The sequence below is a fragment of the Diaphorina citri genome, unplaced genomic scaffold (assembly GCF_000475195.1).
Source record: "Diaphorina citri unplaced genomic scaffold, Diaci psyllid genome assembly version 1.1 scaffold2090, whole genome shotgun sequence".
Lineage (NCBI taxonomy): Eukaryota > Metazoa > Arthropoda > Insecta > Hemiptera > Psyllidae > Diaphorina > Diaphorina citri.
In genome coordinates, this window is record NW_007379515.1 from 8,854 (window position 1) to 27,050 (window position 18,197).

Consider the following 18,197-nt stretch of genomic DNA (forward strand, 5'->3'; position numbering starts at 1 on the left):
GAAATTGTCAGGTAGGTAAATTATTGAACAATGTTACAGGAGGTTTTCGATTTTTGGAATCATGAAGTAGGTAGGTATTTTTATTTATTTATTTATTTTCTTCCCTATTTTGGAATAAATTAATATTTCATTTTGTTACACTTGTCAGTTGATCAGTAGGTATTTTGTCGGTCAAATTTGATGGCAAAAAATGTGTAATGTTGGAAAAAAAATTGCGCTTTTTGCAAAACTTCTAGCCCGGTCGACACGTAACCTCAGAATCTCACGTAGGACGTGGGCGCGGGAATGAATTATTTAGACTTCCAAGGCGCTGGGCTAAACTCCTCTGAGGAGCAATATCAGAACTCACTTCATTTCTTCATATAACGAAAGACTAACCTGACTAACCTTTCCAGGTCTAGGTACAGTCTTTCTTCAAGTTTCGAAGAAAGACTTTTTTGAAAGTTTATGTATTCTCTGCACTTTCGCAGAACATAATAATTTTAGTAGGTATTGAGCTATTAATAGACCTGAGGGTAGAAAGTTACGAAACATCCGAATAGTATGAGAAAGTACACATATAAGTCTAAAGACCAAGTAAAAGCAGTGCTTTATTTAGAATGTCATCTTAGGAACAAACGTCTCATTCCTCTAACAGTTTTGCTGAAGGTTTAAGGACCCTTTAAAAAAATGGAGGAACTCCTTGAGAATTTCTCTCTCAAAGGCCTTACGAATCTAAGTAAACGATGTGAAAATTGCCCAACTACAAAGGAAACTAGGAAAGAAGGTAGAGACTTAGAGACAAATAGTTCAAAGCTAATCTCCCTAATACTTGTCTAAACATTGGTAAAGATTGAAATAATTTGAAATATTCACATCTGAAGGCAGTTATCAACCTATCATAACACTCTTGGGTGGGAGGTAGAGAAGGGAGGAGACTTTCTAGTTCACAATCAGTACATCCTACAGAGGAGTCTTTTGATCTTGCAATCAGGAAACAAAAGGGAGGGAATGTACACCTACCTATATCTTCTTCTCCCTGTGATTCCTTTGAATATCATAAGTAGGTCATTTGTAGGTCAATGTTAATTAGGTACCTACACGAAGTATAGCCCTATACCTAACTTGTAAACCCTATAAATCAGAACTCACTTCATTTCTTCATCTAACGAAAGACACTAACTTGTAACCCTAATAAATCAGAACTCACTTCGTTTCTTCATCTAACGGAAGACTAACCTTTCCAGGTCTACAGTCTTTCTTCAAGTTTCGAAGAAAGACTTTTTTGAAAGTTTATGTATTCTCTGCACTTTCGCAGAACATAATAATTTTAGTAGGTATTGAGCTATTAATATAGTAGGTATTGAGCTATTAATAAAGGGTATAGAAAGTTACAAAACTTCCTAATAGTATGAGAAAGTACACCTATAAGTCTAAAGGCCAAGTAAAAGCAGTGCTTTATTTAGAATGTCATCTTAGGAACAAACGTCTCATTCCTCTAACAGTTTTGCTGAAGGTTTAAGGACCCCTTGCTACATATAGGTCATATGTGATATATGGTACAGAAAGTTAGGAGAACCAAATTGATTAATGAGAATTCTTCATATAGGTAGCTTAAAATGCCGAAAAAACATGGCATTTCGTGGTAATATAGGCCGGCCGCGCTTCGAGCTTTTGACGTTCGCGCACTTCCCGGCACTCTTGATGTTCTTATGTGTCACAGTCCCATCACGATTATGGCACCTGCACGATTAGGCATTACTTAGAAGTATTTTACATTTCTCATTTATTTTGTTACCATCTTTTGGCCTTATGGTTTTCTGGACAAAATTTGCACCACCACTTTCGTGTTCCTGATAAAAAAAAAGACCTTTAATTTGATATATATAGGTCGATCAGGTTTGGATGAGTCCTTTTATGGGGACAGACAGACAGACGGACATTTATACTGACACAGTGACAGACTGACAGACGACACCGAAGCAAATACAATAGCCCGTCCACTATACCTTTTTTTATTACTATCGAAGAAGAAAAAAAGGAAGGACGGGCTAAAAGAGGGGAGAAAGAATGGCAGAAGAAAAAGCAAGCCATATTAGAATATTTATATTTTCCCGAACGACGTTTCAATTTCCTCCACTTTTCTTCTTGTTGATGTTTTCTAGTTTCTCCTCCTTCTCCGTTTTTCGCTCTCTTTTCCCTCTGTCTTCTGTCTTTCATGCTCCTCTCTCATCTCCTTCTCTTTGTTCCCCCCCCCTATACTACACTCCTTTTCTCCTCCTTATTCTTGCCTTATATCTTTTTTGCTACCTCCCCTTCCCTTCTACCTCTCCCACTCTCCACCTGAAACGCCTCCACTTCCCCCTCTTATCTCTTCCTACTCCCTCTTCCCCTCCTCCTCGTTTTTTCTCTCCCTTCTTCCCCTCATTTGTACAAAGTGGAAATCACTATTCCCGGCACATCAGTACCGCTAATACATTTTCATTTCTCTTGTTGGCTTCTTGTTTCCAATCATACAGCAAATTTCTATTCAAACTGCTTTTCTTTTTCCTTTCTTTCCTGCGCTTTTCCGATATTCCAATTGGAAAATTATGCAAAAAAGAGGGAGAGAGGGAATAATATTTCTCTACTATGATCGAGATACATGTGGCTCGTGAGTGATGAGATTTTTGATCAGGATTTTCAATGACGATACTTTATCTTCCAATGACGTTACTTCAATCCCAAGACTTTTTCATCGAAAATGGTTACTTTTTGCTCAAATTCACAAAGTACCTACTCAAGGTACAAGAATAACGTGATATGAGAAGCATTAGATGTAGTACCTATACAGAGGAAGGTAATGTAGGTATCATACTAAATTTCACAACAGAAAGACATTCAAAAGCAAAACAGAAAGGACGTCATCTCTATTCATTTCATAACGCGCTGTGTGTCTGCAAGTTTCGAAAACTGTAATCTGCTTTGTTTTAAAAACCGTATAAATGATGTCTTCCCATCTCCTGAAAACAAAACAAGCATAACTCAACACGATGGCAGCATAAAAAGCAAACATCAGCTTCCCGTGACATCTCAAATGAGGAGAATTATTTATTAATTTTTCAGAAAATATATTATGAAAACCCCTCCTCTTTCCGAGCGCTCTTGCCGCAACACTCCGTAAGGTTTTTGTTGACAGGTTTGTATCGTTTAGGAGGGTAAACTTGGGTTAGGACTTTTAGGAGTCTTCGAGAGGGATACAAGGGAAACCTGAAAAGATGAGTGAACCCCGAACAAATGAGGATGTGTCGTATGCTCGTATGTCAATTATGTCATTGGCAATGACGACCGGCATCTGGAAGCTTGATCAGATGCGACAGATTCTCACAGTTTCAAATGCCAAATACAGCCGATTGGTTGTACTTGGTTGACCTGGTTCTCACTTCTGACCATTTCTCTGCCTTGAAAACATCCAAACAACATCAACATGTACATATTCTGCATGTTGTCTCTGATAAAAAGAAAAACAATATTCAACCTAATGCTTTTCTGAGGGATGACAGCATCCCGTCCTCCTCTCCAACTGTTTCAACATTAAGGTACACAACCCAGTTTTTCTCTTCAACCTCTCATTTTTCTCTACATCCCTTCGTTTTACATCCTCCCTCTTGTACGCTCTCGCTTGGAGTAGAAAATCCTCTTATCACTACTTGAAACCTTCCCCCTCATCCCTTCAGTCAAGAGGAATTCCTCACCCCCCTACAACTCTTGTCAGCACTACCGCAACTTTATTCTTCCACTTAACATTCAAAATGCTCTCTCTCCCTCTCTCATGTTAAATAAAATATTACTTACTTTTATTCTGTTAAACATCAAAATAAGTTGCGTACGAGGTAGAGAAGGGAGGAGACTTTCTAGTTCACAATCAGTATACATCCTACTGAGGAGTCTTTTGATCTTGCAATCAGGAAACAAAAGGGAGGGAATGTACACCTACCTATATCTTCTTCTCCCTGTGATTCCTTTGAATATCATAAGTAGGTCATTTGTAGGTCAATGTTAATTAGGTACCTACACGAAGTATAGCCCTATACCTAACTTGTAAACCCTATAAATCAGAACTCACTTCATTTCTTCATCTAACGAAAGACTAACCTGACTAACCTTTCCAGGTCTACAGTCTTTCTTCAAGTTTCGAAGAAAGACTTTTTTGAAAGTTTATGTATTCTCTGCACTTTCGCAGAACATAATAATTTTAGTAGGTATTGAGCTATTAATAGACCTGAGGGTAGAAAGTTACGAAACATCCGAATAGTATGAGAAAGTACATCTATAAGTCTAAAGACCAAGTAAAAGCAGTGCTTTATTTAGAATGTCATCTTAGGAACAAACGTCCCATTCCTCTAACAGTTTTGCTGAAGGTTGGACCCTTTAAAAATTGAGGAACTCCTTGAGAATTTCTCTCTCAAAGGCCTTATGAATCTAAGTAAACGATTTGAAAATTACCCAACTACAAAGGAAACTAGGAAAGAAGGTAGAGACAAATTTAATAGTTCAAAGCTAATCTCCCTAATACTTGTCTAAGCGTTGGTAAAGATTGAAATAATTTGAAATATTCACATCTGAAGGTAGTTATCAACCTATCATAAACGCTCTTGGGAGGATAATATTCTAATGGACGAATATCTGATGAGGATTATGGCCACCTGTCAAAAGACATCATCGAGGAGTTTGCAGCTTTCATCTTTTGTCAAACAAGATAGATATTATGTTGATCCCTCTCCCATAATATGTATGTCCTGTGTGTCAAAGGGTTGGTAAACTGTGGATAGTTTTCTGTATATACTGATGATGCTGATGTTTTCAATACTCCTAATGTGAAAGGCGAAATTGGAACCCGCGCTTAAGTAGAAATTGTTGGGTAAATTATTATTGATCAATGTTACAGGAGGTTTCTTTCTTCCCAATTTTGGAATCAATTAATATTTCATTTTCTTACACTTGTCAGTTGATCAGTATTTTGTCGTTCAAATTTGCTGGCAAAAATGTGAAGAAAAAATAAAATGGCTCTTTTTTGCAAAATTTGTAGCCCGGTCGACACGTAGCTAACCTCAGAATCTCACGTAGGACGTGGGCGCGGGAATGAATTATTTAGACTTCCAAGGCGCTGGGCTAAACTCCTCTGAGGAGCAATTATCAAAATCATTTATAACAGTACCTAATAGAAATAGGTAGGTACCTAATAGGTACTGTTACTACCTATACCAATATCTGAGTCTACAGCATTGCAAATTCCAAATCTGTCTGACACTTACATACCTAAGTCCCCACTACCTATCCAAGACAACATTTTGCTGAAAACAACGCAGTCCATTTCAAGAGAACAGAACACCCCGATAGACTCATAGGTGCTTTTGATAATTATGTGCTTAAATTTCAAGCTGACTTGTATAAATGGGAGTCAATTATTATTATTACCTCCGAATATATCATGGTTTCCTTTGTCAAGCTTTAGTTCTTAGCCTTCAATTAATCATAATGGTTTCTGTGGAAATCTGAAGAGATTATTGCTAATCCAGAATATTTATGTCACATAGCTCGCTTCCTCAAATGTGAAGAGAATGGGGTTACAAAGGGAATGTGAGGAGACGGAATCACTTTGGGGGAAAAGTTGGCTTGATTAGCTGGAAAAAGAAGAAGAAAGACTTCCAAGAATACGTTGTTGTACGGGATGTATGTGACAAATTATCCGGGCTTCACTTGTAGCTTTTGTAACAATATCCTTTTATGGGATTTACCCAGAACAGGACTCCTCTTACTATCAATAATTTTTCTTATAAGATGCATTGGGACAGTTCCTAGTTTGGATAATTCCTCATGATGTTATGGTAGGTTGAGAACCACTGCTATCATAATATCAAGCCCTCGTATCATGGGTATTGGGTACCCCAGTGGAAACAACGTTACACAAAACAATACAGCAATACACAAAATTGCCATTATTATTCCGACATGGATGGAATAGGAAACGAAACGAACGGAGAAATACTGTGAAAGAGATAGGAAATGGAGAAGGGAGGGAGAAAAATAGGATGGTGAGAGGAGGGAAGAAAAAAAGAGGAGAAAGAATGGCCGTCCTTGTACAATGTAGGTGTATACCCCTTACCTTCTCCTCTGACTGGTCTTTAAGATATTTTACACCCCGACAATTCCATAGACACACTCCAAGCAATAAATTTCCAATGGGAAGGAAGTATTGGAAAGTTTAATTAAAACTCCAGGATCTGACAGCCCCCCAGTTCGTGTCCTAGTACAATGTAGGTGTATACCCCTTACCTTCTCCTCTGACTGGTCTTTAAGATATTTTACACCCCGACAATTCCACAGACACACTCCAAGCAATAAATTTCCAATGGGAAGAAAGTATTGGAAAGTTTAATTAAAACTCCAGGATCTGACAGCCCCCCACTTCGGCTGAGGGGTTCTTTATTAGGCCACCAGGTGCTGTAGGCCGAGTGGTTTGCTCTTTATGAGGATCCTTATAGGCGCTCTCACACCGCAGAACTTCATACTTTATGTGGTGGAGAATTTATCTCTCTGGTTGTGTAGAAAGAGGAGCAATAAATTACTCGAAACAGACATCCCGAGTATTCCAGAGCTCGGCACTGATATATTTTACATCCGAGGGAAATATTTAAATGTGTTAGCATGAGGTGTACCTAGCTGCTGTAATGTAACTCTGTGCTTACTACGTGCACAGCAAAGAATGATATTGTTCGTGGGTAACTCGGCTTTTTAGTCCGTCCTTCCTTTATTATTACAATAGTAATAAAAAGGTATAAGGGACGGACTATTGTATTCGCTTCGGTGTCTGTCACTCGCTCGCTCGGTAAATTGCACTTTAAACCTAATTTAGGGTAGAGTCTTGCTCAGAATCAAACGGGTGGAAGCTACATGAGCTGCATCTCCAATAAGCATACGAATTTAGGGTAGAGTCTTGCTCAGAATCAAACGGGTGGAAGCTACATGAGCTGCATCTCCAATAAGCATACCTCATACACCGCTTCCTATTGCAAAGAAATCCCACCTATAAAGTATTTTTCATCTCGCTCAATACCTTATACTCCTCTCCTCAATAAGACCAATAGACCTCCAATCCTGAATACCTTGTACCTCATTACACCTTTCCCCCTCTCTCCTTGTCCTAGTAGGTACAATGTAGGTGTATACCCCTTACCTTCTCCTCTGCCTGGTCTTTAAGATATTTTACACCCCGACAATTCCACAGACACACTCCAAGCAATAAATTTCCAATGGGAAGGAAGTATTGGAAAGTTTAATTAAAACTCCAGGATCTGACAGCCCCCCAGTTCGTGTACTCCTCTCCTCAATAAGACCAATAGACCTCCAATCCTGAATACCTTGTACCTCAACACACCTTTCCCCCTCTCTCCTTATCCTTGTACAATGTAGGTGTATACGCCTTACCTTCTCCTCTGACTGGTCTTTAAGATATTTTACACCCCGACAATTCCACAGACACACTCCAAGCAATAAATTTCCAATGGGACAATATAAGGTTTAAGTCACCCATCCATTTATAGGCCTTGCTCGGCGTAGCTTAACATAGGTGACGCTAAAACCGGTCTTAAAATAACGACTGAAAGTGTTATCTAAAACTTTCTCGCTTTGAGTTCATAGGTCGTCGCGACAAATTTCATAAGATCAGAGCTCATTTGTGTGAGAAAATGTGATGGGAAGAAAGTATTGGAAAGTTTAATTAAAACTCCAGGATCTGACAGCCCCCCAGTTCGGCTGAGGGGTTCTTTATTAGGCCACCAGGTGCTGTAGGCCGAGTGGTTTGTTCTTTATGAGGATCCTTATAGGCGCTCTCACACCGCAGAACTTCATACTTTATGTGGTGGAGAATTTATCTCTCTGGTTGTGTAGAAACTAGAAAACTCGAGTTTATCAGGTGTGCAGGAAACTTTCCTGTAGAAGAAAGAAACGATGGAAAAGGTACAAGTTTAATCAGATTCGAAAAAAAGGATTGTTTGAATACAAACAAATACCACTTAACTCGTAAATCAGAGTGATTCTGTGTTGCAATTTGCCCTAATCTTAATTCCATTTTCTTCTTCTTCATGATGAGCTTTGCAGGTACATATGTGATTAATGAAATAATGAAGTTACTTATAAGTACCTACTTATGTGCTTCACTTCAGGACATCCTAGACAACTACTCATGATATTCTGGGTTCAACAGATTCAACTGGACGTTTGGAAACCCCGTAGGAGAGCCTTTTCCGGGTTAATTCTACAGTTCACTGAACCACAAGTATAGGTCACATATAGGTACATAATACATACACAGATGATCGTTAGGATTTAAGTACAGCTAAGCAGTAAAGCTCAGATAGCTGCGAAGTGAAGTGTAGATATGTGTTTCACTTCAGGACATCCTAAACAACTTTTCATGATATTCTGGGTTCAACTGGACCTTTGGAAACCCCGTAGGAGAGCCTTTTCCGGGTTAATTCTACAGTTCACTGAACCACAAGTAAGTATACATAGGTTACATAGGTACATAATACATACACAGATGATCGTTAGGATTTAAGTACAGCTAAGCAGTAAAGCTCAGATAGCTGCGAAGTGAAGTGTAGAGAACTGAGGAGCATCAATCAAAACGTTAACAGGGATAGTTGGGATGCTACGCCACCTGAGCTTAGGAATTAATTTAGCAGCAGCGTTCCGCACCGCCAAGTCAAGTTTAACTGGAGAGGAATGATGAGGCATTTTAAGATTGATTAGGACTTGCCTTACAATGATTGTTTTGAAGAAAATTTTGTCGAAAAACTCCTTAGCTGAAAGAGATCATGTGACCCCGAAAGCCCGAAACCCATATGCCTAGGCCTACACATCAGTTGCTCACTTTTGGGATTATAAACTTACCAATCTAGATTTGCCACTGAACAACATAATTATAATAATAGTGGATGGATAGAGAGAAGTGGAGAGATGTACGGTATTTTGTCGAAAAACTCCTAGCTAAAAGAGATCATGTGACCCCCAAACCCATATGCCTAGGCCTACACTATCAGTTGCTCACTTTTGAGATTATAAACTTACCAATCTAGATTTGCCACTGAACAACATAATTATAATAATAGTGGATGGATAGAGAGAAGTGGAGAGATGTACGGATAAATAAACTAATAACAGAGGGATGCTATGGATACAGAAAGTGGGAGGAAGAGAGCAGAAAACGAAGGACAAGTGGGAGCGAAGGAGTGAGATAGAGTGAAGAGGGAGTCATCAACAAAAGGAACAACGGCATTTGCATTCAAATGAATAACTTTGTATTAGAAAAAGAAAAGAATAAACTAATAACAGAGGTATGCTATGGATACAGAAAGTGGGAGGAAGAGAGCAGAAAAGGAAGGACAAGTGGGAGCGAAAGAGTGAGATAGAGTGAAGAGGGAGTCATCAACAAAAGGAACAACGGCATTTGCATTCAAATGAATAACTTTGTATTAGAAAAAGAAAAAAAAAATACACAGAACTTTGGAGCGTCAAACTTTCTACCAGAGAGCATGCCTGTCATCAATGTAAATGAAAGTTCACAGAAAGCTCCAATTAATTCAATCTGTGACAGCTTAAAGTTTCTTTGTGACACACGAAAATGTCAGGGTACAAGATAAAAGTTTCGTTGTATAACGACCGAAATATTTTCGGGCTAAGTATTACACTTTCGGGGGTAAGGTGGGTAGGTATATAATACTTTTCATTTTCGACTTTTTAGAGGGTAGGTAGGTATTTTTCATGTTTGTTTTATGCGATGTCGTTTGTTGCTTTCCGAGTTTTCAGTATTTTAATACTCATACATTTAGGTGTATCTGTATCTACAGGGTGTTACGAGAAGCCATTTCATCCCATGTATTTATTTATTAAGTAGAACTTATCCTATTTTTTAATGAAGTTAGAACGTCTCCTTTTTAGTCCGTCCTTCCTTTATTATTACTAATAATAAAAGGTATAGTGGACGGACTATTGTATTCGCTTCGGTGTCGGTCTCAAAAGGTACAAGTTTAATCAGACTCGAAAAAAAAGGACTGCTTGAATACAAACAAATACCACTTAACTCGTAAATCAGAGTGATCCTGTGTTGCAATTTGCCCTAAGCTTAATTCCACTTTCTTCTTCTTCTTCTTCATGATAAGCTTTGTAGGTACATATGTGATTAATGAAATAATGAAGTTATAAGTAGATACTTATGTGTTTCACTTCAGGACTTCATGATAAGCTTTGTAGGTACATATGTGATTAATGAAATAATGAAGTTATAAGTAGATACTTATGTGTTTCTACCTGTTCTGTTTCAGGGAAGACCATCATTGAGCGTGTGGAGGATTTTTCTTCAATAAACAAGATTGAGGATACTATTGCGGCAGCAGGGTTGAGATAAAAGCTCACCAACGATATACTAGTATTTCAGTCAACTGTAGAAATTGCTCAAATAAGGAAATTACGAAGAGATCTTACGGATACCCCAAAAACCTGACTGGCCCGAGAATCAAAATTGGACCAACAGTTCAGAATCTATTTCAGATGGATTTGTTCAACATGGTTTGTTCGGAGAGTATACCTACTTAGATGGGATAGAATAGAACAACTGCCAACAAAAACGTTACCTGAAAAGACTAGTGACGGTATGGAAAGGAATAAAACCTATGGAAAGACTTGTGCTCAATATGAATGGATATGGGGAGGATTTTCCTTCAAAAAAACAAGATTGAGGATACTCTGGCGACAGTTTTGTGACAAAAGCTCATCCTAGTATTTCAATCAACTGTACAAAGGGCTCTTACGGATACTCCAAAAACCTGATTAGTACAAGAATCACTATCAGACCAGCATCAATAGTTCAGAATCTGCCCATTTAAGACGGTACAATGACCTACATGGGCTGTCCGGGATACTTAGATGGGATAGAATAGAACAACTGCCAACAAAAATGTTACCTGAAAAGACTAGTGACGGTATGGAAAGGAATAAAACCTATGGAAAGACTTGTGCTCACAATATGAATGGATATTAAATAGCACTGGAAATGGAAAAACGAAATAGAATTGAAGAAACCTAGCAGGATTGATTACAGAGGAAGGGGTCTCAATTCCTCATTATACTATAATATCCCTTCTCTCTCTCTCTCTCTCTCTCTCTCTCTCTATACACAATGTACCTATATCATTATGTATATCCTTGTTTGTCCCATATAACGAGATATAGGATAAGAGATAAAACCCTCTTTATCAGGGAGAGTGGTGTTACATAGTCATATCTACTTACCTACATTGTATATACTTAGGTACATACTTACATACATACCTGCGGATTAGATTGATAAGAGCAGGTTAGGGTAATACATATGTAGGTATTATACGTAGGTACTGTTACATACATAGGTTTACCTAAGAATTTTCAATATCCCTTATGTATACATATAAATATGTATATGAAGAGGGCGATAGAGAGTCTTATTTATTTACCTATCTATTAAAAGTACATATGTAGGATTGTAGGTACCTACATAAATGTACAGATTGAATAGGTAGGTATCTATTTCCATCAGGGAGAGAATTATACCTAGGTAGGTATATCGGGAAAATAGGTATGTATATGATATAGGTAGGATATAAATATGTATATGAAGAGGGCGATAGAGAGTCTTATTTATTTACCTATCTATTAAAAGTACATATGTAGGTACCTACATAAATGTACACATTGAATAGGTAGGTATCTATTTCCATCAGGGAGAAAATTATACCTAGGTAGGTATATCGGGAAAGGAGGGAGAGAAGATAGCTCCGATAAATCTATACAAGGGTTAACCACTTCATTGGATTGAAATAATTGGACTTGGAATAATTGAAACACGGGGTCACATGATTGCCATCTAGCTTTTCCTAGGTAACTATAGGTCCTAACCTAAAATAGACCGCAGGCAGGACCTTGAAACATAGAACTATAAAAGTCATATAATATGATGTATATGTATACTCGCATGTGTGTTGATTGTATAGGTACAGAAAGTTAGGAGAACCAAATTATGAGAATTCTTCCTGTAGGTAAATTGTCGAAAAACTATGAAACTCTAATATAGGCCTGCCCGGCCCGTGCAGCCGGGCGTGTCACAGTCCCATCACGATTATGGCACCTGCACGATTAGGCATTACTTAGAAGTATTTTACATTTCTCATTTATTTTGTTACCATCAATTCAATACCTATTCTCATAACCCAGTACTATTGAATCTCTCTTAGCCCAATTATAAGAAGACCTAAAGAACAAAAGTATAACAAGACGAAAAAAAAAGAGAACTGAAGAAAGGAACCAGGCCTTTGGTCAAATCTAAAGCCAATTTGAACCCTTCCCTCCTCAGAAAGAGACAAAAAAATCCCCAACATTTTCCCGCCCATCACGATTATGGCACCTGCACAATAAGGCATTACTTAGAAGTATTTTACATTTCTCATTTATTTTGTTACTATCAATTCAATACCTATTCCCATAACCGAGTACTATTGAATCTGTCTTAGCCCAATTATAAGAAGACCTGAAGAACAAAAGTATAAAAAGACGAAAAAAAGAGAACTGAAAAAAGGAACCAGGCCTTTGGTCAAATCTAAAGCCAATTTGAACCCTTCCCTCCTCAGAAAGAGACAAAAAAATCCCCAACATTTTCCCGCTTACTACATATAGGATAGGTCATATATGATGTATGTGATTAGGTTCCTATTAGGTCCTAACGAGAATTCTTTATGTACCTAGGTAGGTGGGTAGGTCAAATCTAAAGCCAATTTGAACCCTTCCCTCCTCAGAAAGAGACAAAAAAATCCCCAACATTTTCCCGTGTTTGAGCTTTTTGTTTCGTAACATAAAGCTTTATGCCCCCTAAAAAAACAAGAGGGGACTTCTGGAAGAAAGGGGAAAGAAGCCTTCTACGGGTGAAGAGAGATTAAGTTGATTATTTTATTATTTCGACCTCCGGATTACCAGGGAAGGGACCATTAAACCACCGAGACAGGATAGGTATCTGTGTGATGTTTTTGTCACTCTGTGTAGGATCCATGTGCACTATATACATATTATTTCACATGGTTACCTTCTGTATTCAACTACTTCAAATCCCAGTGTCCTCAATTCCTCATTATACTATAATATCCCTTCTCTCTCTCTCTCTCCCTCTCTCTATCTATACACAATGTACCTATCATTATGTATATCCTTGTTTGTCCCATATAACGAGATATAGGATAAGGATAAGAGATAAAACCCTCTTTATCAGGGAGAGTGGTGTTACATAGTCATATATCTACTTACCTACATTGTATATACTTAGGTACATACTTACATACATACCTACCGATTAGATTGATAAGAGCAGGTTAGGGTAATACATATGTAGGTATTATACGTAGGTACTGTTACATACATAGGTTTACCTAAGAATTTCCTCAATTCCTCATTATACTATAATATCCCTTCTCTCTCTCTCTCTCTATCTATACACAATGTACCTATCATTATGTATATCCTTGTTTGTCCCATATAACGAGATATATAGGATAAGAGATAAAACCCTCTATCAGGGAGAGTGGTGTTACATAGTCATATCTACTTACCTACATTGTATATACTTAGGTACATACCTACGGATTAGATTGATAAGAGCAGGTTAGGGTAATACATATGTAGGTATTATACGTAGGTACTGTTACATACATAGGTTTACCTAAGAATAATCAGGATGTGTCATATGCTCGTATGTCAATTATGTCATTGGCAATGACGACCGTCATCTGGAAGCTTGATCAGATGCGACAGATTCTCACAGTTTCAAATGCCAAATACAGCCGATTGGTTGTACTTGGTTGACCGGGTTCTGTAGGTACAACATGTACATATAAATATGTACCTATATGAAGAGGGCGATAGAGAGTCTTATTTATTTACCTATCTATTAAAAGTACATATGTAGGTACTAGGTACCTACATAAATGTACAGATTGAATAGGTAGGTATCTATTTCCATCAGGGAGAGAATTATACCTAGGTAGGTATATCGGGAAAGGAGGGAGAGAAGATAGCTCCGATAAATCTATACATGGGTTAACCACATCATTGGATTGAAATAAATTGGACTTGGAATAATTGAAACACGGGGTCACATGATTGCTATCTAGCTATTCCTAGGTAACTAGGTCCTAACCTAAAATAGACCGCAGGCAGGACCTTGAAACATAGAGAAACTTTACATGCAAAATATTTACGAAATCTCAATGTTGAAATGTTAGAATAGAATATACTTCATTTATAATCTACTAGGATCTAGGATGAGACACTGCAATCTAAGTAACCTGGGTACCCGGGTCTTATCCGAATATTTCGGGTACCTACTAAACGCTAAAAGGGTACAATATATATTTAGCCCTAGACTAAACCATACTCGATTAAATATTGATTGGCTGGATTTGAACACGTTAGTTATAGCTGGAGCTGTAGAGTCCACAATCTGCAGAGAAGGGTGTCTCCCGCGGCTGTTCTACTACCCAACACTTCTTTTGGGCTTCATGATAAAGTAAGTCGATAGAGAAGACTGTAGCGCTTGATAAAATGAGAAAAATCTTCACCACAGAATCATTTGATTTTCTGCAAATAATCAAAACCCATCTTCTCGCATTCTTCTTTCGATGTTTCGTCCTTTTCGCTTCTTCCTTCATCTTCATCCGTTCTCCTTATCGTTTCTTCCTTCTTCGTACTTCCGGGTGGTTTCTCACCCATGATAAGTGGAGCGATGTCTCTCAATGGCATGACGAAGATGAGGGTAAAGAATACAGAAGAAGCGAAGATAACACCCATCTCGTTGAGATCAATCAGCTGAAAAATGGAATGAAATTAAGGTTAATATTAGAATTCCTATTTTCCCTTATCCTTCCTGTTTTATGGAACCTATCACCTAAAAGCTAGGGATTAGACAGATTTCGCAACGCATTTTTTTTGGGGATCGGGACGATGCTCGACGAGTTTTGGTTTCTGCGCATGACACACGTTTTGGGGAAAATTAAGGTTAATATTAGAATCCCTATTTTCCCTTATCCTTCCTGTTTTAAAGAACCTATCACCTAAAAGCTAGTGAAAAAGGAAGGAACCTTGTTTTTAAAAACCCTACTGACAACTAACCTTATCCTTGAAGCGGAAATACAAGGCATTCAAATTGTATGACCGCCTGGTAATTATTCAAAGTATGCAATGTGCAAAGCTAAATTCATAAACTCAGAAATTAAGGTTAATTAGAATCTCTATTTTCCCTTATCCTTCCTGTTTTATGGAACCTATCACCTAAAAGCTAGGGGAAAAGGAAGGAACCTTGTTTTTAAAACCCTACTGACAACTGACCTTATCCCTGAAGCGGAAATACAAGGCATTCAAATTGTATGACCGCCTGGTAATTATTCAAAGTATGCAATGTGCAAAGCTAAATTCATAAACTCAGACATATCGTTTTTTTCGTATTACGATGATGAAATTTCCATGTTAGAAACGCGCGTAAATTTAAATTCTTTTTGAATAGATCACAGTTATTTTACATTTTTGAAGGGGAAATTAATTTTGACTGAAATTTTTAGATGTAGGTAGGTATCTTAATTAATTCAGAAATTAATTAAAAACAAAAACATAGCAAAAAACTCATTTTTTATGTAATAATTAATTATTATTTTTTTCTTTTCTTCGTTATCTGTTATGTCCTTTTTTTACCTATCGTTTCATTTGTACAAAAAAGAACGTAACAGATAACGAACACGGTGGAATAATTAAATTGAGAAAACAAATAAATAATTTTAAAAAATCATTGTTTCCTGTTTTTAATTAATTAATTCAAAAACTGATTTGAATAATATGTTATTTAGGACAAGACAAAACATTGAACAAATTAAAGGTATGATTACTAGAGCGTCCGCTAGGTTCGCTTCGGTTTTCGGTTTCGGTTTTCGTTCGGTTTTCGATCCCGTGCTAAATCTAAAAACATGATGTAAACAAGATGGCGCCAACATGGGTTGCGTTATGGGGATCAGGATTCGATGCGAAATCTCCCTAATAAAAACAAAAACATAGCAAAAAACTCATTTTTTATGTAATAATTAATTATTAATTTTTTCTTTTCTTCGTTATCTGTCATGTCCTTTTTTTACCTATCGTTTTATTTGTACAAAAAAGAACGTAACAGATAACGAACACGGTGGAATAATTAAATTGAGAAAACAAGTATAACTTACCGGGAGGCTTCAAGTACCATATATTTTGTTTTTGTCACAACATGCAAGAAATAATAGCTTCGAAAAATCCTTTTTTGAAAGAGGAAGATAGAGAAACAAATGGCATCCCAAAATAGGTCAATGTTGTTTGCGTCGATTTGACATTCCACTGTAAAAACCCTACTGACAACTAACCTTATCCTTGAAGCGAAAATACAAGGCATTCAAATTGTATGACCGCCTGGTAATTATTCAAAGTATGCAATGTGCAAAGCTAAATTCATAAACTCAGACATATCCTACCAAGAGTGCCAAGTTTATCTCCCCTACAATACGGAGACGGACACATTTCTGCCGGCTCCTAGTACCTAGTAAGTACCTACTTCTTACCTAGCTTCAATTTTTCCCCCATTGTTAAATTTTTGGCGTAATAAATATGAAGGTAATGACTTGTTTCTTTCTTAGATATGACTGTATCTTGAGCTCTTACCATTGAGAGTTTAGAGCGGAAGGGAAAATTGTTGTCTACTGAGGCCATGAAGACCACCATAGTCATCACCGAGGTCAAATAGATGGCATAGGACAACTTGCTGAATATCACAAAGTATCGCCAACTGAGCAACCGGTTCAAGGTGGCTAGATGGGAAACAAAAGAAAATGCAGATCAGAGGAAATAGTTGGTTCGGCGGACAAAACTGTTTACTCCACGAGCAGAAATATTGACGAACGGTCCCATCCAGTCCCGACTTACTGTCTTGCCCCTGTGTCCCTTTCCAACTTACCCGCTTGTCCCGTGTCCAATACCATCCCAACTTATTTCATCCTTGTCCCGTATCTCCTGCCCCAACTTACCCGTTTGTCCCGTGTTACATTCCATCCCGACTTATCTCCTTGTCCAGTATCTCCTGTCCCAACTTACCCGTTAGTCCCGTGTTACATTCCATCCCAACTTACCTCCTTGTCCTCTGTCTCCTGTCCCAACTTACCCGCTTTTCCCGTGTTACATTCCATCCCAACTTACCCGCTTGTCTCGTGTGACACATATAGATGAGATACCCCAGGGCCCAGGGCAGAACTCCCCAGTCCTAACTTACTTCCTTGTCACGTGTCTAATTCCATCCCAACTTACCCGCTTGTCCCGTGTGACACATATAGATGAGATACCCCAAGGCAGAACTCCCCCGTCCCAACTTACTCCCTTGTCACGTGTCTAATTCCATCCCAACTTACCCGCTTGTCCCGTGTGACACATATAGATGAGATACCCCGGGGCAGAACTCCCCCATCCTAACTTACTCCCTTGTTACGTGTCTAATTCCATCCCAACTTATCCGCTTGTCCGGTGTGATACATATAGATGAGATACCCCGGGGCAGAACTCCCCCGTCCTAACTTACTCCCTTGTTACGTGTCTAATTCCATTCCAACTTACCCGCTTGTCCCGTGTGACACATATAGATGACATAGCCCAGAGCAGAACTCCACAGCAATGGCCTGACCATGGAGTATTCTTGTAAACGTATCTTTTGCAAATCGCTTGACTCCTCTCGATGGAAAGAAGTAGCATGATTCAGTTTATAAATAGCAGAAGAAACGATCCAAACGTACTTGATATATCTGGACAGGTACATCTTCGTGAAATTGAGTTTTCCGTGTGTTGCCAATTTTCGGGTGCCATAGTATGATGTCAGACATGCTGATAAGAAGACAAAGGGAGAGGTAAGGCTGATTATAGGCACGAGGCAAAAGTAGGAAGATGGACGGGAACAATTCGGCTAGGAAAGGGTAGAATAGGGAGAGAGGCATAAGAAAGGGCAAAATTGGAAGGGAAGGAGGTATAGAAAGAGGAAGAGAAGAAAGAAAACCAGGGGAAACTTGAAAGGTAGGTTGGATGTTATAATGGTCAAAAAAGAGGCT

At 38.2% G+C, this 18,197-nt stretch overlaps 1 protein-coding gene across 2 annotated transcripts; it reads right to left on the reverse strand.

Moving 5' to 3' along the window:
* Positions 1–14,322: 14,322 nt before the first annotated feature.
* Positions 14,323–17,785, reverse strand: LOC103518148 (nose resistant to fluoxetine protein 6-like). 2 transcript variants are annotated; one of them, XM_008483202.2, is made up of 3 exons: positions 17,713–17,785; positions 16,771–16,916; positions 14,323–14,904 (listed from the first exon to the last, which is right to left on the reverse strand). In XM_008483202.2, exons 1-3 carry the CDS (start codon positions 17,780–17,782, stop codon positions 14,665–14,667), a joined length of 456 nt encoding a protein of 151 aa, XP_008481424.2. In that variant the 5' UTR covers positions 17,783–17,785; the 3' UTR covers positions 14,323–14,664. The 2 variants fall into 2 exon arrangements, with proteins under 2 accessions (XP_008481424.2, XP_026685824.1); XM_026830023.1 differs by lacking the exon at positions 17,713–17,785 and adding an exon at positions 17,410–17,433.
* Positions 17,786–18,197: the final 412 nt, after the last annotated feature.